At 37.1% G+C, this 25,082-nt stretch overlaps 1 protein-coding gene and 1 non-coding gene across 3 annotated transcripts in view; one reads left to right on the forward strand and one right to left on the reverse strand.

Annotated features, from left to right (window-relative positions):
* XRCC2 (X-ray repair cross complementing 2) overlaps positions 1-25,082 on the forward strand; it is a 66,118-nt gene that overhangs the window by 17,933 nt on the left and 23,103 nt on the right. The window contains exon 3 of one of the 2 annotated variants that reach the window (XM_045564553.1): positions 463-1,799. The exons of the other annotated variant lie outside the window; for it this stretch is intronic. Coding sequence (XP_045420509.1) covers positions 463-1,193 — 731 coding nt within the window. The 3' untranslated portion in view covers positions 1,194-1,799. Of the gene's footprint in view, positions 1-462; positions 1,800-25,082 lie in introns of those variants that run through there. 2 annotated transcript variants of the gene reach the window in all.
* LOC123647883 lies at positions 23,977-24,095 on the reverse strand. The gene has a single exon (XR_006738412.1). It is a non-coding gene; the product is annotated as a small nucleolar RNA SNORA26 (small nucleolar RNA).

A 25,082-nucleotide genomic window follows, 5' to 3' on the forward strand; every position in this document is an offset into this window, starting at 1 on the left:
CCCTCAAATTAGGGTTTTATACTTTATGAAAAGGGGCAGAATGGATATAGTGTAATCAACGACCAGAAATGATATGTACCACAGTAACCAGTAGATCTTTGAAAGGCCCTGGATCTGTGGCACTTATTCTGAACTCTCTAATATCACCTGTTTAAGTGAGAGTGCATATGGAGTCATCCCGAGGGGATTCTCCTAAACTTCTGTCAATCTTATCAGTCTGTTTTTGAATTTTTCTTGATGTTAATTAATAGGCAGCTCCTTTCTCAGAGGTGAAATATAATGATTCACTTTTAATTTCCTTATTTATTTCTGTTTGCTTATATAGATCCACTTTGACAAATGGATTTAGATTTTCTTTCACATTCCAGTAAATGTTTTTTTTAACTTTTTTGCGGACTTTTCAGTTTGTAGCCTTACTGTTGAGCTGCTGTGTTTTGACTGACATTTTTAAATCTCATACAGGTTATATTCTTGAATTTCATGGTCCAGAAGGAACAGGAAAAACAGAAATGCTTTATCATTTAACAGCACGATGTATACTTCCAAAATCAGAAGGTGGACTGGAAGTAGAAGTCTTATTTATTGATACAGATTACCATTTTGATATGCTTCGGCTTGTTACAATTCTTGAGCATAGACTATCCCAAAGCTCTGAAGAAATAATAAAATGCTGCCTTGGAAGACTTTTTTTGGTATATTGCAATAGTAGCACCCACTTACTTCTTACAATTTATTCACTAGAAACCTTGTTTTGTAGTCACCCCTGTCTCTGCCTTTTGATTTTGGATAGCCTGTCAGCTTTTTACTGGATAGACCGTGTCAATGGAGGAGAGAGTGTTAACTTACAGGAGTCTACTCTGAAGAAATGTTCTCAGTTCTTAGAGAAACTTGTAAATGAGTATCGCTTGGTTCTTGTTGCAACAACACAAACTATAATGCAAAAAACCTCAGACTCACCAGAAGGATCTTCTGCCTATAAACGCTTGTGTGATGTGGATGTAGACTACAGACCCTATCTCTGTAAGGCATGGCAGCAGGTGGTAAAGCACAGAATATTTTTCTCCAAACAAGATGATTCTAAAAGCAGCAACCAATTTTCGTTAGTTTCACGTCGTTTAAAAAGTAACAGTTCAAAAAAACATTTTTTTATTATTGGAGAAAGTGGGGTTGAATTTTATTGCTATACATCATAAAATAGTTCTTTGCAGGGTATTATGCAAGTCTTAAAAAGTTTTCTTTAAGCTAAAGTGATTTGATTGTAAAGTTTTAAACTCTGGGGGAATTAACATAACAGTATTTCTATACAGAATGGATTTCTTAAACTAGCACGATAAAACTTCAGACTATTCTGTTTCTAGGCTGTTGAAGATGATTCAAAGTGATATGAACAATTAAACTTTGTATTAAGCTTTTTAAAAACTAAATATATACATATTTCAGCCTAAATAAAATGGACTTTTATAACTTTGTGTCACATTTTTGGAATTCAGTTAAGTATTTGTTTAGGAAAGTTTAAATGCATTTCTAATCTCTTATGTAACTCCTGGGATTTTGTAAAATGTTTCTGTAGAGCTGTTTCTTCTATATCCCAAGGGATGAAAACAAGGATATACCTACTTACCTGTCTTTCACACCAAAAACTATCGAATGCCAAAGCATTTTGATCTGAGTTACACTGAATTTGAAGATGGAGTTGCATTATGGTTGGGTTTCTGTATAATTTTTAAAACACAGGGAAATAAGATATTCACAAAGAATTCTGTGAAGTTTGTTTTGAAATATTCCTCTCTTCCTCATTAAGTGCTAGACAAATGCTGAAACTATGTAAGAACTGTATGTTACTACTATTTTCTTACCTATTTAGAATGATCAGACATACCTTGACATGAACCGAATCATTTCCAACTGAGACCTGGGCAGTGGTAGTGAGAATGGGTAGCATGTACTTCATGGGGATACAGGGTAATGGATTGTGGTGGAGGAAGGAAGTTTTAGGAATTCCATAATATTTATACATTTTAATCCAGGAAAAGATTAAATTACATCAATATTTGATACTGAGATTGACCCCACCAGTCTCCTTCAATCTGTATGTGAGAAAGTCATGTCATGCATGTTATCTGAGTTACTTTGTGGAAAAAGTGGAAGGGATTTACATTAGTGTTCTGGTGTTTTGTTCATTTATATGCTACCTATTCAATTAGAACTATTTAACTGTAAATTCACATATCTAACAAAGGTCCTTTTTAAGCGTTTAAAAAGAATCCTGCAAAGAAACCAAGATTGAAGATAATATTCTTCATAATGCAGGCATGGCAGATATAGCATATGCTGTCTGTGCCCCACCCCTGTGCCCTGGGCCTACTCTGGTTCACCCGCAGCTTCCTGAAATCCAGGACTTCTGAGGATGTGTTCTGGATGCCAGAGCCTGCTGGGCTGCATGTGATGCAGGCAGGGCACTCCCTAACCAGTGAGGAGCAGGATTTGGTATATAAATACCCTGGTTTCCTCAGTCCTTAGAGGACACTGAGGTATTTCTCAGAGTACCCCAGTAGGATAGAGTCCCAGTTGCTTACAGCAATAATCCATTCATTAGCACATGGTTCAGTGCCTTCCTCCCTTCCATCTTTCACTTCCCACTCCGTCGTGGGGCCTCCTGGGATTGTCTCCCTCATAAGCAAGAAATCCTTGTCTAGGGACTACTTTTGTTGAGGGGTAAGGAGGAAGTGAACTGTAAACAGACAATAAAAAGTCACCAGACGAACAGCACTCCTGCAATATTTGCCCTTCAGCCCCACTAAGAAATTAAAAACAATGGCATTCTAGTGGTAGTCAAGTTATGTTGGGTCATCTTTCTGTTAACACCCATGTGCTCTCACTAAATAATAGTTTTACCATACATATAAGTTTAAACATTTTATAGTTATCTTTTTTCAATTTTCATTTGTGTGTGCTTTTATTAATATTACATGCAATACATGTTAAATGTAAGTAACTAATATTTATAAGTTGGGGGAATATACTTATCCCCCCATCGTTGTGTGTGATTAGTAAAATTAAGACTCTTGCTCTACAACTAGAGTACTACTCATTTTAGCTCTTAAGATATGAATGTTAGTTACCTTCTGTCTCAAACTCTAGTCTGGTGAAGTGTGTATGTGGGACAAGTGTATATGAAAAACTTAGTAGCTCTTAGTGGAATTCTACTCTTCACTATGATAGGATTTTCCATTTCTCCTTTGTATAAATGAAGTGTTAATTTAATAGACTGTTATTCATAGATTTATAACTTATTCCTTTGGAACATGATTAAAAAATAATGAACTTTCATATTAACTTAAATTATCAATTATATATTAATGTGTCAGACCAAAGATTTAGTTATCTTAAAAAGATTTGTTATCTGACATGTTGGAAGGAATTAAGAATGCTGGTTAATAAAAAATTCTTTTAAACTAAAAGTTATACTAATGAGACTTTGCGAGCACTATAGAAACTTTAATACTTGTAAAAAGAATCAGCCTTAAAGAGAAAGAGATCAAAATGGTGCATTGTAAGTTACATAGATAGCAGGTGCCAGGGATGCTGGATAGAACCAAAAGAATAATGAAAGTGATTACCAATCTTAGAATATTTATCCCATTTATTTATTCTATTTACCTGCCAAAACAAAACAAAATGAAGATCATAAAGTACCTTTCTTCTTAGGGTCACTGTGAGACTCTAGAGAAAATGCATGTGGAAGATAGCTCAGACATAACATTTAATAAATGCTATACAAAATTAAGATACTGCCTACCGTATCACTGGCTTTGAACATATAGTTTTCAGTTTTTAACTATTAAATTATTCAAAAAATTTTGATGCAGACTATTAAATGTGGATTATCTAAGAATGAGGGTGAAATAAAGGCATTTTCACATGAATAAAAACAGACTTTACCACTAAAATTACTTCCCTAAAGGAACGTCTAAAAGATATTCTTCAAGGAGGAAAATTGTCCCAGAAAGTCTGAAATGTAAGAAGTAATGATGAGTAAAGTAAATGATAAGCACTTGGGTAAATCTAAATAAATATAAAACAATAAAAATGTCTAATTTGTGGGGGGGGGGGAACATGATATACAGTAAATTTAGCCGGATATGATGGCTCCCACCAGTAATCCTAACACTTTGGGAGGCCAAGGCAGGAGGATCACTTGAGGCCAGGAGTTCAAGACCAGCCTGAGCAAGAGCGAGACCTTCTCTCTACAAAAAATAGAAAAAATGAGCTGGGCATGGTGGTGCGTGCCTGTAGGAGGCTGAAGCAGGGAGATCGCTGGAGCCCAGAAGTTTGAGGTTACAGTGAGCTATGATGGCACCACTGCACTTCAGTCTGGGCAAGAGAGCAAGACCCTATCTCTAAAATAAATTTCTTCAAGTTACAGTGTCTGTTATTTAAACTTTTCATCAACAGATGACCTATTCAGCAGGATTCCAGCAAGGATCCAGGGACACCAAGGCCTCATCCTCTCAGACTAGATGCTTGGTACTAGCACCAGTCCCATTGTGTTCCAACTGACTCCTGGCATAGGAAGGGGGAGTGGGGATGGGAAGGTAAAAGTATATGTGGTGAGTGCCTAGAATCTGGACCTCCCCCTTTGTGGTAGAGGTCTAGATTTACATTATTCTGAGATGTTTTTAGGGCCATTTAGAGGAGCAGTAAATCCTAGGTTTGCTAAATTTTTCCTAGGGTTGTTATTTCATTATTCTAAATTGCTAGGAAGAGAGGAAAGAAATAAGGTTGACCAAGCATTGCTGCAGTTAGAGTGGTAGTTTCTTTGATCAGCTGGATGTTCTCTTTTCAAATCTTTTGTCTGTACCAACCCCTCACACACTATATGAGAGCAATTGAGATAAAATTTCTCCATATGTAAAGGACACTTGCTCCCTCCAGCCCAAAGCTTGGGTATTTTTAGGCGACTAAGAATCTTGTTTGAAAGGCTCCTCTTGATGTGCAGTGGCCTTTTAGGGCTCCATCATAGCAGAAGAACATTTAAAATACTATGCTCCTCCAGTGAACTCTCCTAAAGTGTTGGTTGCTTGGCATTTGAAGCATCTGGGAGGTAAGCTTTCCATAACACCTTGGGGCTGATCAACTTGGGGGTGAGAGCCGGAGGACGGAGGCTCATAAATGGCACACCCATTGACCTTCTGTCCCATGTTTCTTCTTTACCCCCCACCCTACTAAAACCATTGCTCAGATCCCAGAACCAAGGGTATAACTCCTTTTCAACCTACAGCCACCAAATCCAAACCCTGTACTTCTGTTCAAGTTAAAAAACAAAAAACCCAAACCCTGTGAAACAGCAGCACAGTCCTTTACCTGCTTCAGTAACGCTGCCTTTTTTCCATCCCTTCTTCCTTCGCCTGTTTGCAAGAGGTATATTATAATTGAACTGACCCCCGTTCCAAACAACCACTCTACCAATATCATAAGACTAATAACCTCTGTTTCTAAGGAATACCCACCCATCTCCCTGTTTGCAACACCAATTTCTAATCCAATCCTTGGTCCTTGTCTTACAGTGATCCCTGGTTCAATCCCGTTCTCCAAAAAATATCTCAAATGAATCCTTAAATTTTAAGAATTTATCTGGACTCTTGTGTGCCCTGCCCCCCACACTTATGTTTTTATCTGTAGGGCTCGACAGCTGGTGAATGGGGTAAGTCTGCCTTTTGGGATGTTTAAATATGACCACCACCAGCCCAGCTCATACTGTAGACATAGAAGGGCCCTTTCTATTATAGATGATTACCATGTTGACAGCTGTAGATACTCTCAAGGATGTATTTACTGGGAGGGGTCGACCCCCAGTGAATGGGCTAGTTTTGGGAGAATATTAGGATCCTGGGTGGGATTTGGTAGTGCTTGTAATGAATACATGATTAGAAATCTTTCTCATGTTGTCAGTAGAATTGCTCGTTTCACTGCTCGAGCCATTAGGGCCCAACACCAATCTTTAGATTCCCTTGCTCATGTAGCCCTAGATAACCACATTGCAATGGATTACCTCCTCACTGCACAATGCAGTATTTGTGCTGTCCTGAATACCTCATCTGCACTTGGGTAAATGCTTCCTGCCGGGTTGAATTGGAAGCTTCCAAAATCTTAAGATTACCTAATTCCCTGAAAGGAGTACCCTTAAAGGGCCCCTTCGGCTGGTTAGACTTCCAATTCTCAGACCTTTTTATCTGGCTGCTTTTTATAGCATTGGTTCCCTCTGTTCTGCCTTGGAGTTTTTAGTGATCCTTCTACTAGGTCTAAGCATTTGGCTCCTCTTTAAGGTTATTTTAGCCTGTTTTAACAGGTATCTGCATGAAAAACCCACCAGAATCATGCTGGCCCCAAACCTTGAAACTTCAAATTCATCCTTGGATGTGGATTCTAACTGGCCATCTGGTCTACTTATGAATGGAGCTGAGAGCTCTATGCTGACTCAAAGTTATGTATGTACCCTGTGCCTGACTTTGGGCTTTTCTTAGCTGTCTGTTCCATTCTACCTCCTTGACCTGATAAATAAGAATGTGATAAGTTGTTTCTTTTTTTCTTTTTTCTTTTCTTTTTTTTTCTTTTTGAGACAGAGTCTTACTTTGTTGCCTGGGCTAGAGTGAGTGCCGTGGCATCAGCCTAGCTCACAGCAACCTCAAACTCCTGGGCTTAAGCGATCCTACTGCCTCAGCCTCCCGAGTAGCTGGGACTACAGGCATGTGCCACCATGCCCGGCTAATTTTTTCTATATATATTTTTAGTTGTCCAGATAATTTTTATTTCTATTTTTAGTAGAGACAGGGTCTCGCTCAGGCTGGTCTCGAACTCCTGACCTCGAGCGATCCACCCGCCTCGGCCTCCCAGAGGGCTAGGATTACAGGCGTGAGCCACCGCGCCCGGCCACTTGTTTCTTAATTATCTTTATCCCAATGGACCCTTCAGTTACTCATATTGTTGATTATTTTTCTAATGTTTCTAAATTGCAAATGCTGCAAAAGTAAGAAATGCCACTGAAAAAATAGAACTTCAGTTAAAGTTATGGTAGTTCATAGATTTGAAATAACAGACATGTAATGTAATAAAAGCAGCGTTCTATTGCCTGTTTTGTCCAACATACTCTTTCCTCTATTTCTGACCAAGTGAGGAGGGCTTTCTGTTTTAATTTTTTTTTTTTTTTTTTTTTTTTTTGAGACAGAGTGTCACTTTGTTGCCCTGGCTAGTGAGTGCCATGGTGTCAGCCTAGCTCACAGCAACCTCAAACTCCTGGGCTTAAGCGATCCTACTGCCTCAGCCTCCTGAGTAACTGGGACTACAGGCATGCACCAGCATGCCCGGCTAATTTTTTCTATATATATTTTAGTTGGCCAGATAATTTCTTTCTATTTTTAGTAGAGACGGGGTCTCGCTCTTGCTCAGGCTGGTCTCGAACTCCTGACCTTGAGCGATCCACCTGCCTCAGCCTCCCAGAGTGCTAGGATTACAGGTGTGAGCCACCTCGCCCGGCCCTGTTTTAATTTTTAACCCCAAAAATCCCAAAGTTTGTGAAAAGGACATAAAATTGGGAATTTCTCCACCTGACTGACCGTCACCTCCAAGAAACAGCTCCTAAGGAGATGATTCTAATCACAATGACATGGGAATCTTTGCATCCTCACTGACAGATCAGATGATGGCACTTCATATAAGGAAAAAAGTAGATCAAGAGCATTTCAGAATTCCAGTTTGATCCCCTATACCTTATAATTCTAGACAAACAAAGCTTGTCCACTTCAAATCCCTCGAATTATATTATTTGGTCTTGAAAGCCCTCCTCTGGAAGATTTCAGCCAAAAGCAGGGAATTGTCAGAAAAAGGAAAATTTGAAGGAAAAATTTTAAAAGTGGCCCAAGACAGCTGCAGTTTGGACATACAGGTAATAGAAATTAGGCCTATGAGCTAAAGCTGAACCCTGGCTTGCAAGGCTGGAGTCTGGCTGGTATTTCACTGGCATGTACTGGTTACAGCCTTCCCTATCAGATGAAGTGTAAAGGTAGGAGAGAATCAGTCATCCCTCTCCAGACCCTAAGACACCTGCCTGCTCATTAACCTTTTACCCTATGTACATTAACCACATATTTGCTTTATCTTATATACGATGATATCACTGAGCACCAATCAGAATTGTAAGAATATCACCTTTGTTTCACTATCTCCTCCTATTTCTTTTTCTTTTTTTTTCCCTTAGTGACTGGGTCTTGCTGTATTGCCCAGGCTGGCCTCAAACTCCTAGGCTCAAGTGATCCTCCTGGCTCAGCCTCCCAAGTAGCTGGGACTGCAGGCACTTGCCACCATGCCCAGCTCCCCTTCTCCCATTTCCATATAAGAGGAATATATAAATACTGGGTCATGTAGCCCACTCAAGGACACATTCTTGATTTGCACTGAATCTGTGCAAAAATATTTGATAGAATTCAGTGTCTTTATGATAAATCAATGCCTTACATAAACAGATTAGAGAATAATGTATCATTAGATACAGAAAAACTTTTAATAAAACTCAACACCTTGGCCAGATGTAGTGGCTCACACCTGTAATCCTAACACTCTGGGAGGCCAAAGTGGGAGGATCACTTAAGGTCAGTTCAAGACCAGCCTGAGCAAAAGTGAGACCCATCTCTACCAAAAATAGAAAAAAATTAGCTGGGCATGGTGGCACACTTCTGTAGTCCCAGCTACTTGGGAAACTGAGGCAGAGGACAGGAGGATTGCTTGAGCCTGGGAATTTGAGGTTGCAGTGAGTTATAATGATACCACTGCACTCTAGCCCAAGCAACAAAGTGAGACTGTCTCAAAAAAAAAAAAAAAAAAAATCTACAGCTTTTCATGATAATAAATCTTCCCCTGAAAGTCAAGGTAATTCCCTTGAACTGATAAAAGGTATATATAAAAATCCCACAGTAAACATTATTAATAATGAAATTTCTCAGAGAGCTAAAAATAGAACTACCATTAGATCTGGCAATCCCTCTACTGAATACCTGCCCATAGAAAAAGAAATATCAAAAAGATACTTGTGTATTTATCCCAGCACTATTCACAATAGCAAAGATATGGAACCAACTTAAGTGTCCATAAAAGATGACTGGATAAAGAAAATCTGCTAGGATTACAGGCATGAGCCACTGCACCTGGACCCATCCTTCTTTTGATTCATGTTTCATGGAGGATCTTTTCCCATTCCTTTAATGTCAAGTTTCCCATATTATGTCTAGATATGGCTCTTTACAATAGCCAACTGTGTATTTTTAAAATCCAGTATAAAACTGTCATTTTAACTGGAGTACTTAGTCCATTTACATATGTTGACCAAATGGATAAAGACTGCAAAGCAAAGCAAAACAAATATTAATACTTTTGTTGGGATTTTGACAGGAATTGCACTGAATCAACTGCTGAGTCACAGAAGTGACTGATGTCTTTTATAATACTGAGTCTCTCAATCATGAACATACTACCTCTCTCATTTAGGTTTTCTTTAAAGCTTCTTTTAACATAGCTTTGTAATTTTCTCCAAAAAGGTGTTGCATATTTTTGTTAGATATATTTCTAGGAACTTTATATTTTTAGTTATGATTAAAAATCATATTCTTAAAATTCCATTTTTAAATTCTGTTGCTGGTACTTAGAAAAATGTAAACATTGATTTTTTAACTTACAAATTTGCTAAACTCTTAATTCTAATAATCTATTTATAGGTGACTTTGGGTTTCCATGTACCACAATAATAATATAATCTTTATTTTTTAAATTTGTATAAATTTATAGGATGCAAGTGTAATTTTGTTACACTGACATATTGCTTAATGGTGAGGTAAGGGCTTTTAGTGTATCCATTGTAATGTACATTATACCCATTAAGTAATTTCTCATCATTCACTCCCCATCCCCCTCACCTCTGAGTCTTCATTGTCTATTTCTTCCTCATTCTACTTCCATGTATGCACATTATTTAGCTCCCACTTAGAAATGTGTGGTATTTGTCTTTCTGTACCTGAGTTGTTTCGCTTAAGACAATGGCCTCCAGTTCCATCTATGTTGCTGCAAAAGACATGATTTCATTCCTTTTTATGACTAAATAGTTTTCCATTGTGTATATATCCAGTCATCTGTTTTGGACACTTAGGTAGGAAAACCTCCAAGTCTGACACCTGTGAAAGGAAGGAGGCAGGAAGAACTGGAAGGAAGCGCTTCAGACTGGCAACACAGCTGAGAAAGTCTTGGCCTCATCAACAGGGAGCACCTTTGCAAAGATTGTCTAAGGAGGAGTCCCACTTTGGGCAGAAATGGCCAGTCCCTTAGTTCCCCTGCCTTGCTCGGCATTGGTTAGCTGCTTGCGAAGAACCTCAGCTCAAATGCTGCAGCAGATCCTGAAGGTGCTTTAGCTAGTGGCTGTCAACTGACACACTCTCAAAGGGACATCTAAGCAGTACATTTCTATGGCTGCTATATGTTCTTAAAGAAGACTGAGGTAGGAAGACTTACCCTATTATATAACTAAAGTAAGAGAGTGTGATATTGGTAAAAGGAAAAACAAATAGAGAGTTTTAGAACAAACCCATGCATGTATGGACCTTAATATTATACTTTTTTTTTTTTTTGAGATAAGAGTCTTACTCTGTCACCCTGGCTAGAGTGCAGTGTCATCATAACTCACTGCAACCTCAAACTCCTGGGCTCAACCTGTACTCCTGCCTCAGCCTCCTTCCTGAGTAGCTGGAACTACAGGTGCATACCACCACTCTGCTATTTTTTTTATTTTTTGTAGACACAGGGTCTCGTTATGTTGCTCAGGCTGGTCTTGAATTCCTGGGCTCAAACAATCCTCCCACCTTGGCCTCCCAAAGTGTGCTAGGATTATAGGCATGAGCCACCACACCCGGCTCAGAAGTACTTCTTTCTTTTGTCTCCCCTTCCCCTCCCCTCCAGAAGTACTTCTTAAAACAGAACCAGTGAGCAATCATAATGGAAAAAGGATAAATCTGACTACATTATACTTAGAATTTTTTATTCATCAAAGATAGCATTAACAAAATGAAAAGAAAAGCTACGAACTGAAAGTATACTTGCACCCAATGTGAAAAACAAATGTTTAATATTCAAAACAAAATATAGTGTATATGCTAATATATGTGTGTATATGTGGATGCAAATATGTGTGCACATGGATAAAAGAAAAAAATAGAAAAATGGTCAAAAGTTATTCAGAGACATTTTACAGAAAAAAAACAGGAATGGTAAAAAAAATGAAATAAGGTTCAATCTCATCAGTAATAGGAAATGCAAATGAAGATCTCAATAAGATGTCACTTCATGTACACTTGGATGACAGAAACTTAAAGGCTGACAATACCAAGTACTGAAGAAGTTGTGCAATAAAGAGAATTCCAACTCAGTGATAGTGGGCACATAAAACCATAATGGTACAAGCACTTGGGAAACTATTTTGTCATTTTTTAAAGTTAAACATACATATACTCTTTAAACTGGCATATATCCTTGAGAAATTCTTGCTCATATGCATCAGCAAAGATGGATAAATATATTAGCATTGTATACAGCAGCAAAAATTAGAATCAACTAAGACATCCATTCACAATACAATGGGTAAACAAATGGTAGTATATTCAATGAAGCACTCAACAACATTAAAAATGAATGCACTATTATAAGATGCATAAATGTTAGATAAATCTTAGAAACATGATGTTGAATTTTTTAAAAAGACATTACAGAAGAATACCTTCAATATAATTCCTTTTTTTGATACCTTTATCATGATACCATTCACATACCATAAAATTCACTCATTTACAGTATGGTTAGGTTTGGAATGTGTTGAAAAAAAAAATAAAGTATACTACTTGGTGGTTTTAGTGTCAAGTTGTGCAACCATTTAATTTTAGAACATTGTCATCACCCCATAAATAAACCCCATACCTATTAGCAGTTACTCCTCGTGCCCTTCTTTCCGCAGCCCCTAGTAACCCTAATCTACTTTCTGTCTGTATGCATTTGCCTATTATGGACATTTCAAATAAATGGAAACATATAATATGTAGTCTTTTGTGAGTCTTCTTTCACTTAAGCATCATGTTTTCACGATTCATCTGTGTCATAGCATGTGTCAGTAGTTTATTCCTTTTTATTGTCATATAATATTCCATTGTATGAATATACCACTTTTTAAAAATTCATCACGATGAAATTTGGGTTGTTTCCAATTTGGGACTATTATGATTAATGCTGAAATGAACATTCATTTACAAGTTTTTGTGTAGCAAAATTTTTAAATGTTCAGAAACAAGCAAAACTAAACAAGTGCTAAAATTAGAAAGAAAAACAAGGGAGTAGCAGAATGAAATTTGGGAATGTTCTAATCAGTTCATTAAGGTTCATTTTTAATGTGCCTCATAACTCATCACATGATAATAAGCATAGCATGTACACACATATATATGAACAGTGTGTTCTATCCTCAGCATTTTGTAAAAGCTTCATGGTTGTATGTGGAAGGGAAACTAGCCTTTAAAAATTTCAAGTAGATTTTGGTTTCTTAGGGTACCTGGGTTCTTCTCATTTCTCATAAAGACTCATCCATTCTCCATATTCATCCCACCTGCACTCACACTTCAAGCATGTTCAGTTCTGTGAGCATTTTTTGAGCTCTGGTGGATAAATCAGCTTGTTTCTAGGCTGCATTCTTAGGTTTCTACATCAGCTGCTCCATTGGGTCCACAGACCTACACCCATTGACCAGCTCTCTGGTTTTAAATATTGGGATGCTACAATTCACAATTGCAAAGATGTGGAAACAACCCAAGTGCCCATCAATACGTGAGTAGATTCATAAAATGTGATATATGTATACCATGGAGAGTACTCCTCAGCCACAAAAAACAGTGGTGATCTAGCACCTCTTAGATTATCCTGAATGGAGCTGGAGCCCATTTTACTAAGTGAAGTATCACAAGAATGGAAAAACAAGTACCACATGTGTTCATCATCAAATTGGTACTAATTGATCAACACTTACATGCACATATAGTAGTAACATTCATCGGGTGTTGGGCAGGTGGGAGGGGGGAGGAGGGAATGGGTCTATACACACCTAATAGGTGTGGTGCGCACCGTCTGGGGGATGGACACACTTGTAGCTCTGACTGGGCGGGGCAAAGGCAATATATGTAACCTAAACATTTGTACCCCCGTGATATTCTGAAATTTAAAAAAATACATATTTACCTTTTAAAAAATAATAATAATTGGGATGCCATTATCTTCTCTCCCCTTTTCTTTGTCTTTATGGGTTTATGCCTTTTTCCCCCTTTTCCTGCGATTTTAGTAGGGTTTCAGGAGGAATTAGAGGCAAATAGGCATGTTCAACTGCTTTGGCTATCCAGAAGTTTTAATAGTTTAAACTGATTCTCGGTTTTCTATTACTTGCATTAAGATCTCTTGATTTGATGAGGAATCAGTAATATTTTCACACAGAAATATTCTACAGTATGATTTTTAATGGGTACATAGTATTTTATGGAATGGATATGTAATTATTTAATCACTTGAAATATTTAAGTGCTTTCTAATTTCCATGATTATTTTTTAATAATGAGAAAATAAATAAATTAAAAAAAATTTTTTTTAAAGTATAGAAGTAGTTTTGCTACAACTTTTTCATGTTATCAACCCTCTCAAGAAGATTTATACCAACTTATGTTCCTGCCTTCAGTGGAGAAGAGTATTAATATCTTCACACTTATAACAACAGTCAGTACTTTTTTATTTGTCTTATATCTTTATTTTCTAATTATATTCATCTGAAAAAATTTCAGAAAAATAAGGTAAAAGTCAACCATAATCCCACCATCCAGAGATCTCCACCATTATCCTTTGGAATTTATCCATCTAGACTAGTCTCCATACATGCCTACATATTGTTTTTGAGAGAGTGTTTTAGCTTTTTGTTTTGTTCTGTTTGTTTTTTACATACTCTATATACTGTTTTATATTTGCTTTGTTTACTTAACAATGTGTTGTGGACATATTTCCACATCAATATATGTTGATCTAATCATTTTCAAAGCTCTGTGCACCATAATGTGCTTAACCCACCCCTATTGATAGACATTTAGATTATTTATATGTTTTCCTAAATCCTCATACATATAGGTTAATAGTAATTTAATTATTTCCTTTAGATAAATAAAGATATATTGCTTGGTGAAACAATGTTTACTTTATTGAGTTTCCAACACATTAATATTCACTACTAAAGGTTGTAAAAAAAACAGGCTGATAAAGTAGGGCTCAGCAGGATCATTTGATTTTGCATAACTCAGTTCTTGGACTTTTAAATTATGTGAACTGAGGAATTTACATTTTGCTTATTCTTACAAAATTTATCATTTGTAATTTCAAATTCTTCCTAAAGTGAGAGTCTCTTGACCATACTTATATTTCTATTTCAGTAACATAAGGCTCAGATTTCAGCTGTGATGGGAACTGCAAAATGGTATGATTCATGTGAGTGCTAACAAATCATTCAAAATTTAGGAAGTTTGCATCTGTTTTATACAGATATATCTAAATTATGAATATGGGTTAATATTTAGAGTATTCTTAGCCTAGTGTATTATATTACATTGCATCTGAAGGCTTAAATTGACACGAATTAACCTATACATCTTTAAATATTTGCAAAATTGTATTTTATATGAGCCTATAATAAATGACCATGTTACAATTCAGAAGCTGAAAAGTGTAGTGAGAGTTGCTATGGGAACCTTAATGTGATATTCCCTTGCTTTCATTTAAATTTCATTTTTAATATTGCATTAACATTTTTGCATTTAATGGATAGATATTTGAATTAATATTGAAGTGCTCATTCTAATATAAATAAAATATAAGAAATGAAAATGTGATTTTTCTTCCAGTGAACAAATGAACATATAATCCAAGATCTTGTAGAAATAACAGCACTTGAGTTTTAAATTATTGGATTCCATTCATTTATTTTGAAGTTTCTTAAAGGATCCTTTTTAAAAGACTAAGAAATATTTATGCATAGTCACATAATTCATGTCTTTATCATTTAAAATGTGATTCAGAATTTCCTGAAGGCTATTTGGGGGTAATTCACTGTGCCTTAGTTTATTCTTCTGTTATTTTTGACTAGATGACCTTTAAGGTCTCATCTATGTTTGTAAGTTCATATTAGTGAAATAATCATTTATAGGGTAATACACTTAATCTTACTTAAAACAAAATACTAACTGTATTACCAGACACAAATTTGTCTATAAAAATCTGACTTGTGCCAGAGATAAATTATAGGCTATTACTTATGGGTGCTTGACTATAAAAAGTATTCATACGTAATAAGGCCATATGTGAATAGTACATTGAAAATCAAAATATATAAAATTTATGGACAATAGAATCTGTGATTGGAAGGAAATTTTGGGTATCAAGAGTCTCACGTTCTTACTGGTACACTACAATCCACTAGGTCTGTGTGACTGTGTGCAAGTCATTAGATCTCTTATATATAAAACAAAGAGACAGGATTAGGATCACTGACATACTACTTACATACTCCCTAAAAGAAATTTGGAAAATTATGTATCCCCTCATACCTTTTGACTTAACATTCAGAACTTTTATTTGTACATTTAGATAATGGCAAAGTAATTTCTGGCATATTAACATTTTTAAATGAAACATTTATTAAATATATTCACTAAAATCTATGTATCTTAGCAATTTGATACCCACCATATATTTTTTAAAATGCAAAAGTAGGCCAGGTGCAGTGGCTCACACCTGTAATCCTAGCTGAGGGAGGATTGCTTGAGCCCAGGAGTTTGAGGTTGCAGTGAGCTATGATGACACCACTGCACACTAGCTGGGGGCGACAGAGTGAGACCCTGTCTCAAAAAAAAAAAAAGCGAAAGTAAAGCTTGATGATTTTACCTGTGTAAAGTAGCTAGAGTAGTCAAATTCACAGAGACAGAAGGCAGAGGGGTTGGTAGGGGTTGAGGGGAGAGGGAAATGGGAAGTTGTTTAATGGGTACAGAGTAACATCAGTAACATCAGGAAGGAAACTTGCCTCAGTTGAAAAATAAATGGATTTTAATATCTAACAATCTAAAAGTTAATGAAACTATAACGTGAACATAAAACATTAACTTACCTTGAGTTTATGTTTCTTTCATTTGAAGTGGTAAAATTGATTTGTCAAAAGAAAACGGGAATTTTATCCCTCTTCCTTGTAGTCATGTGAAATACGTATGCAACTGAGATACAAGTGAATGACCATGCTAATGAAGTTCTTTCCCACATTATCAAGAACTCTGGGCCTAGCAGGGTGGTTCATGCCTATAATCCTAGCTCTCTGGGAGGCCAAGTTGGGAGGATGACTTGAGCTTAGAAGTTCGAGACCAGCCTGAGCAAGAGCGAGACTCCATCTCTACTAAGAAGAGAAAAAAGTAGCTGGGTGTTGTGGCCCACGCCTGTAGTCGCGCCTACTCAAGAGACTGAGGAGAAGGATCGGTTGAGCTATGATCATGCCGCTGCACTCTAACTGGGGCAACAGAGCGAGACTCTGTCTCAAAAACAAAAATGAAAAGAAAAAAGAAATCGGAATATACAGAGGAAATACATTTTCTAAGAAATTGGCATTTCCCAAAATGTTACCTACACATCTTGAATATTTTGATTATTGGATGAATGGATGAATAGGTGGATGAATGAGTGTGTGGGATAGTTAGATGGCTAGATGATAGACGAATCGATAGATCGATTGTCAGCCATATTATTTCCTGAATGAAGTAAGCTTCCTCTTCCTTCAGTGCTTTGTACGGATGCCTCTTTTCCCACTTAGTATTCTCATAAGTGATGCATTCTTCTATGTAATCAGAGATGTTAGGTCACTAAAAGAACTATTCTTTTCTCCACTTGCTCACTCTGTAAGATATCCAACCCTTAACATATAAGAGAAGGGAAAGCATGAAACTCTGCTATGGATTCATGGTTCTTGATTAAAGAAATTCTCACAGACACCAGTACTTCAAACTGATTCCCCCTCCCCATGACCCTTTGTGTGTGTGTGTGTGTGTGTGTGTGTGTGTACTTCTAAATATTCTATATCTGGCAGCAGTGTACCATAATAAGATTTGATGTGGGTGAGAAGCATGCCATGTATAAAATGAGGAGATATACCTTCTTTTGTAAAATGAAACTATCTTGTGATGCTTCCATGCCCATATTAACTGTAAATGAGGAATTGAAGTAGTCAGGGCCCAGCAAGGGCAAAGCATTTAAGGGCCTGAACACCTTGCAGATGAAATCCTGGATTACCCAACCAGGCAAGCAAACCAGACCAGCCACCATGCTTGGCTGAAAGTGAGGGCAATGTAGAGGGCATGGTGGGAAGGGAGATAACAGATACAGTTAATTACAAAAGTGGGGCCAGCTACAGCATCACTGACTTTATCTTAGTATGCCCCAAGAAGGTGGTTTAAGTGGTTGTAACCATAACATTAAGATTACTCTTTCATTTCTTCATGTAGGAAAGAATGAGAATATTCTATTCTTGTATTAGATCTGGATATTATAGGAGGATATGACTATATTGGAGTGGTACAAAGGGTTGACTGTCCCATACAGTGTTTATGTGCCAGCCAAAATCCACATGACCGTGCCTATTTCACTCCACCCCTCCACACATACCTCAGTCACTTGCCTTTTAGACTGGAGCAACGCTAGCAATGGCCCACGTTCCCATGCTTGTGGCTGGATATTTTCCAGACATCATATATCCTTTCAGATTTTCTTCAGCATTATAATGATTTAAATAATTACTTCATTGGCTGATTCCAGGATTCTTCATTAAAAATAAATGTATTGGGCTGGGCACAGTGCCTCATGCCTGTGATCCTAGCACTTTGGGAGGCCAAGGCAGGAAGATCACTTGAGCTCAGGAGTTCAAGACCAGCCTGAGCAAGAACGAGACTCTAGCTCTACTAAAAATAGAAAAAAGTTGCCAAGTATGGTGGTGCCTGTAGTTTCAGTTATTTGGGAGGCTGAGGCAGGAGGATCACTTGAGCCCAGGAGTTTGAGGTTGCAGTGAGCTATGATGATGCCTCTGCACTCTAGTGCAGGCAACAGAGTAATACCCTGTCTCAAAAAACAAATAAACAAATAAATAAATGTATTGATTTAGAATTACATCAATGTTAAATGTGGGAGGTGAGACCTAAAAGGCATAATCTAGAAAAGAAACAGGAAAACAAAGATTTTTTTTTCATTTTATAATCAAAACTAGGATCATATTGACTGATACTTTTGTAATATGCTTTTTTCTTAATAATTTTTTCATTCCATTAAATTTTTATTTGATTTTGATTTTTAAGGCCACATACTATTGCATGGATCCATAATTTATCTAACCAATCCTCAATTGTTGGATATTTCTTTCTTTGCTTTTTCTTTTTAAAAATTGCTGTTTTGATGACCTTTATATAGATAATCTTTGGAAAACTGATTATTTTCATAAGATAAATGCTTAGCATTGGAAATGTGTTTCTAAAAGGTTGTACCAATTTATATTCCTACACTGTATATGAGAGCATTAGTTTCTTTATACAATTACAAACCACAAGTATTATCCCTCTCTTAAAATTTTTGACGTGCTGCTCTGTGTAAAATGTTATCTCATTTTACTTTGCATTTCTTTGGTTATTAGCAAGATCAAATACAATTTTGAATGTCCATTTGTCATTTCTATTTCTTTTGTGAATTGTCTACAAATTTGGTCTGTTTTTCTTAATATTTTTATCTCATTCTATCACTTGTCTTTGTATATAATATCACATATATTTTTCTACATAATCGGAATCATCTTGAGCAAAAAAAAAATATATAGCAACCCTTCATTTATACACAGTCATTCCTTTTAGGGAATTTTCCAGTCAAATGAACATTAAATCCTTTAAGTCCCAATTCAAATGTCTCTTTCTCCATGAAGTCTTCCCTGACTTAATCATCCTTTGTGTTCCCACATAGACACTTACCACTTCATTCAGACTTTCTTATATTAAATACGTTTACAAAGATATCACCCCTGAGCCATTGCACTCCAGCCTGGGTGACAGAGCACGACCTTGTCTCAAAAAAAAAAAAAAAAAAAAAAGTTTAAACAAAGAATGTTAAGATATTACCTGATTTTTAAATGGTATTTCACTTCATTCAAATGTGAAAGATGAGTGTTTTGCCAGGATTTCAGATTTTCAGTCTTGAAGTTGCCTTTCCCAGGACAGAAAGATTCTCTTTGTATTGACCTGAGAGCAGTCAGGACTTCCCCTCAAGCTGCCTGCTTTGCTACTTCAGCCAGCTTCCTTGAATCCTGTTTCCCATTAACTCTTGAGTCTGTTACTACCACTGCACCTCATAAGAGGGTTGAAAGTTTTGAAATCTAGAATCTTACTCACTGTGAAACTGAACCCTAGCTTTAAGGAAGAGTCTGGCTCCTTAGAATGACAGGAGTTCAGATAAGGACAATGGAATCAAAGCAGAACAATAGTCAGCAAGCCCTGCTCTAAGGGAGGTGAAGAACTCCTTCTAAAATTGAGTGATTTAAATATCACCTATAATTTCAGTTCTTCACTTTATGTTAACTTAGATTGCCAGAACTCCCAAAATATGAGTACTTCTTTTAAAGTTACATAAAAATAGAATATGAAAGTTTAAAATTAAGACCTTTTAGGATCTGAGTTTTTGAGTTCTTGTTACCTGCATGAAACTTAAGCATGTGATCAAAAATATACTGAATTTGAGTGGTATTCTGGCTACTAGAATGGGATCTTAGTCACTAAATAGTAAATTTGTCCTTCAATTTTCAAGTCTCTGATACCTGCCTGATAACCTCTGTGGAAGCCAGATTTCCGGGTTGGGAAATGAGCACGACTACTCCTAGATTTGCATAATTTAAAAAAATGAGAAGAAAAAGTAGAGGGAAGAAATCAAAAGCACAGAACTGAGAAAGAAAAGAAAGTATAAACAAAATACTTGAGGAAAAAAAATAGCAAGGTGAAAAGAATAGTGAAGGATTAGCATTGATTAGAAATTGAGATAATGAGGTTCTAGGACCAGCCCTAATATTAATCAATTGTGCAATCTTATGCACGTCACTTTCTCTCCCCTCTTCCCATCTCACTGGCCAATGCAATAAGTAATATATGTCTTCCTTTGGATCAAACAACAAAGTATGAGTTTTGAGCATAGAACAATGAGATTTGTTTTTCTTTATGGTTTGTAAAACCAGTCTCCTTACTTTATAATCAGGCTGTTTTATGAAAACACTGAAAAAATAGTATTTTTAAAAAGTAAATTTGCCAGTCATTAACAAGTTATATTCTCTTGATGGCTTACTGAGCTCAGCCTCTGAGATTTACCTCTCCCTTTGGCTTCCTGTGTGACCTCACCCCAGTTCATCAACACAGAAGAATTTTAACGGATTCACTGCCACCAAGCAATCTTCTAAAGGAAAAATGGTTTGATCGCCAGTAACCTTACAGACATTACTGTGCAGCAAACTCCAAATCATTTCAACAGTGTCTCTTCTGTCCCCATCTGCAGAATTTATCCTAAAAGAAAGCCCTCTAGGAATTCTCAGGATTTCTCTATAATGTAGTAATTTGTGGCATTTGAAATCATCTTAAGTTTAAATTGAATAGCAATGCAGTACTACTTTGGGAAAATATGAATCAAAACATTTTAACAGAAATGCAGATTAGTTGTCACTTTTATATATATACACAGCAACTTAAATGAGTTGGTGATGCCAGATCTTCTTTAATAAATGGTTCATTTTTAATGAACCTGATTGTAAAGCAAATGAATACTCTTAAGTGTTTAAAGAGGTTGCTCTAGATTATATTTCAGGTTGATAACAAGTTAAGAACACATCGTAATCATTTTTTTACTTTACAATAGTTTTACTTTAATACCATTCAGAATTCTTGCAGTTTTAGTGCAAGAGGGACAAGAGTCTGCCTCTGCATAAGTTGCAAAATAATAATATATGGTTCTTCTCTTGCCTAATTTTCATAAACTCTTTTTTTTTTTTTTTTTTTTTTTTTTTTTTGAGACAGAGTCTCGCTCTGTTGCCCAGGCTAGAGTGAGTGCCGTGGCATCAGCCTAGCTCACAGCAACCTCAGACTCCTGGGCTTAAGCGATCCTACTGCCTCAGCCTCCCGAGTAGCTGGGACTACAGGCATGTGCCACCATGCCCGGCTAATTTTTTGTATATATATTTTTAGTTGGCCAGATAATTTCTTTCTATTTTTAGTAGAGACGGGGGTCTCACTCTTGCTCAGGCTGGTCTCGAACTCCTGACCTCGAGCGATCCACCCGCCTCGGCCTCCCAGAGTGCTAGGATTACAGGCGTGAGCCACCACGCCCGGCCCTAATTTTCATAAACTCTTAAAAACAAGCATGTTATTTTTGGAGAAACAAATTCACAGTTTGAATTTAATATAAATTTTTCATTCCTAAACCACCTGATAAGAAAGGACTTTTTATGTGACTTGTGTCCTACTTGTGATACTTCTGGAAAGTAATCTCACAAATGTATTTTCTCAAATAATACAATACATACTTCATTATAATAGCCTTGAATTTCAAAATAGGTTAAACTCAAATCTCCTTGTGGGGGTGGGGGGTAGTTTTAACAAAAAAAATCAATTAAATGAGAAAATTTGGTGTTAGCCTTGGGATTAGAAATCCTCAATAATTTCCCTTTATTTTGTTTTCATAAGCAGTTTAAATACTCTCTAATCTCTTCTTTGTCTTTGAACTTTGCATAGACCATAGGATTCTTTGAAGGTAAGGACTGGATCTTACTTTGTATTCTCAGAAGCTAGCATATATTAATAGTTGGTTGAAATAATTCCCAAGAAAACTGCCATCCTCTCTGGTGTCCAGTCACAGATTTCTCACGGATAAGGATCTGAAGGAAGTTTTTTCAGTAGCTACCAATGAGTCTCTGCACGGATTCTCTACTTAATGCAGAATAGCCACCCCAACTCAAAAGCTCAGCTAAGGTCCCACGTCTGCACCAGGCTTTCCCAGAGCTTCCCTGTCTGCATTAATCTTTCCCTCTGCCACACTTCCAGGACACATTGCTTGTAACTCTAAGGGACAGTCGTCACAATGCCATTTTGGACAGAAACAGGCTTCTTTCAGTTATAGAACAAAATCGGGGAAGAGAATATTCTCTTTGGGGATCAAAAGGAAATCTTGAGAGAGTATAGTTTCCCATAACACTGGCAGGGAGGAGGGTGTCTGGGGCGCTCACCCAGTGCTGGGGGACCAGTTAATGTGCCTGCCTATCCGTGGGTCTGCATACTCACCAGAAGGCAGTCTTCCACCCAGCCTTTCCCTAATGGATTTCCATTTCTATCGATTGGGGACTTAGATGCTGGCTAGCAATTAGTCCTAATCAGGCAGCAGGAGTTTCCTAAGGGGACTGCCAGCCAGTCTAATTGCTGGCAGCTGTGGGGATACTCAGCTGCAGAGACAGGCTGTTAACCCCCAGTGTCCCAGGCTCCACAAAGACTTGACCTAGCAAATTCCCCCTTATGTGGGGTGTGAGTTTGGATAGGTGCCTAGTCTTTGTTTTGGAAAGCTCTGCTGAGAGACTTGGTTTACTTTTATCTCCAAAGATACTTTGAGATAAAGCATGAAGTGCATAACCCTACTCTATAGCAGGAAATACCTCATAAGGGAGAAAACAAAGCAGGATTAAACATTAAATAGTTTTATTAAAGAAATTCTCAAAAATTCACAAAAGTAGGAGAATAGTACATTAAGCCCCCCTCCATATATCCATCATCGAATTCTCTATATTTCTGCCATTCTTTTTGACCTCTTCCCCACCATCTCTACTTTTTTTTTCTTTTTACTAGAGCATTTTAGAGCAAATCCCAGACATATCATTTCACTTATAAGTGCTTTGGTGTGTCATTCTATTAATAATATAGTTAAAGATATTTTTTAAAATATAACCTTAACACCATTACTACATCCAACAAGATAAATAATCATTTCTTCATACCACCCAATATTCAGGCATGTTCACATTTCCACAATGCCTCAAAAATATCTTTTCACTGTGTTTGAATCAGTATCTAATCAAGGGCACACATTTAGTTGTGACTAAATGACAATGTGGTGGTCATTTGTTCTATAGAATTTTACATTATATCCTCATGGTATTCTTTCATGTGTTCCTTTAGCCCCCATTTTTTCTGTAAACTGTTAGAAAAATCTTAGAAGCTTCGTGAGAGTTAGGGTTTTTTTTTTTCCCACGAATACTGTGTAGGTGGTGCTGTAAACTTTCTTTTGCTTTGTATTCAAGAAGCACAAAATGTCTAACTCTCCAATTGATTAGTGAGTTCAAATGTTGTCAGCCTGATCCATCTGTTATAAAGTTCTCTATAACATTTCACCTAATAATTGTAGCAGACATTGATAATCATTGCCTAGAATGATTATTTCATTAGAGGTGACCACATGGTGATATACTAATGTTTTCATTCCTTTGTCATGTATTAGCTATGATTCTTCTACAGAGAAGAATTTCCCACTCACTTTTGGGAAGACAGGATAAATAGTTGATTTCTTCCCTTTATTGATATCAGAATAATAAATTGATTCCCTAAGCACCTCTAAACTAACTGAAAAATTTGGGGAGTATTATGGTATCGTGAATGCATGGATTTTTGTATGTTCAATGTGTTTCAATCTACTGGAGTCCTACTTTCTAATACTAAAGTTATCCTAAGTTTAGTCAGGAGTAGCCTTTTAGAATTTGTTCTGTATCCTTTTTTCTTTTTTTTCTTAAGCTGTGACTCCAGACAGGATCCAAAGAGGAGTTTTATAATTTCTTCTCTGGGTTTTATGGAAACTTACTTTATGCTTCTGTGTTAGCCTCTTAAAGCACTGCTTCAGGCCAGGCGTGGTGGCTCACACCTGTAATCCTAGCACTCTGGGAGGCTGAGGTGGGAATCACTCGAGGTCAGGGGTTTGACACCAGCCTGAGCAAGAGCAAGACCCCATCTCTACTAAAAATAGAAAGAAATTATCTGGACAACTAAAAATATACAGAAAAAATTAGCTGGGCATGGTGGCACATGCCTGTAGTCCCAGCTACTCGGGAGGCTGAGGCAAAATGATTGCTTGAGCCCAGGAGTTTGAGGTTTCTGTGAGCCTGGCTGACAGCACTCTAGTCCAGTCCAGGCAACAGAGTGAGACTCTGTCTCAAAAAAAAAAAAAAAAAAGCACTGCTTCAGTCTTAAAAGGGCACAGGAAAGAGTGATGTACTCCTTTGACTTGCCCTATTAGCCTTTGGAATTCTTCTGCCCTTGCCTGGAATAATAGTTTTCCAAGGAGCCCTGGTTCCTTTTAGTAGAACTGGGCATTATGGATGCTGCGTGCTAACAGGTTGCCATTGCTTCTAGCTCAACATGTTACATGTAAAGAGACAAAGGGAGCTTGTGTTACCAGTATCCTACAAATGTATGTACAGCTGCACCGATCTTACACTTCTTCCTTCCTGTCCCAAAGGAGCAAGTGTCCAAAATATGCTTTTGAAGTCTTCAGTTCCAAAACAAGCTCTGCCATCCTCTCTTCCCTCTCCCCCGTCTTCAACCTCAGATGAGTCAGAGACAGCTACCACTGCTTCCTTGCAGTAACATTTCTTATTCATTCCGAATCTTCACAATGCTGAGCACAGAGTAGGTCCTCACTAAATATGCACACAAGTCCCTAGCAGTGCCACATACCCTGTGGTGACATATTAATATTTCTCTGTTCTAAATCAAGCCCTCATCCAGGGACTTTTTCTCCAACACCAAAGAAGCATCATCCGACTTACAGAGAGGGAATAAAATAAAATTCTGTAATTGATTCTGTATCAAAGCAGCCATGCAGTAAGGAAGAAAAATCGT

The sequence above is a fragment of the Lemur catta genome, chromosome 11, assembly GCF_020740605.2.
Source record: "Lemur catta isolate mLemCat1 chromosome 11, mLemCat1.pri, whole genome shotgun sequence".
Taxonomy (NCBI): Eukaryota; Metazoa; Chordata; class Mammalia; order Primates; family Lemuridae; genus Lemur; species Lemur catta.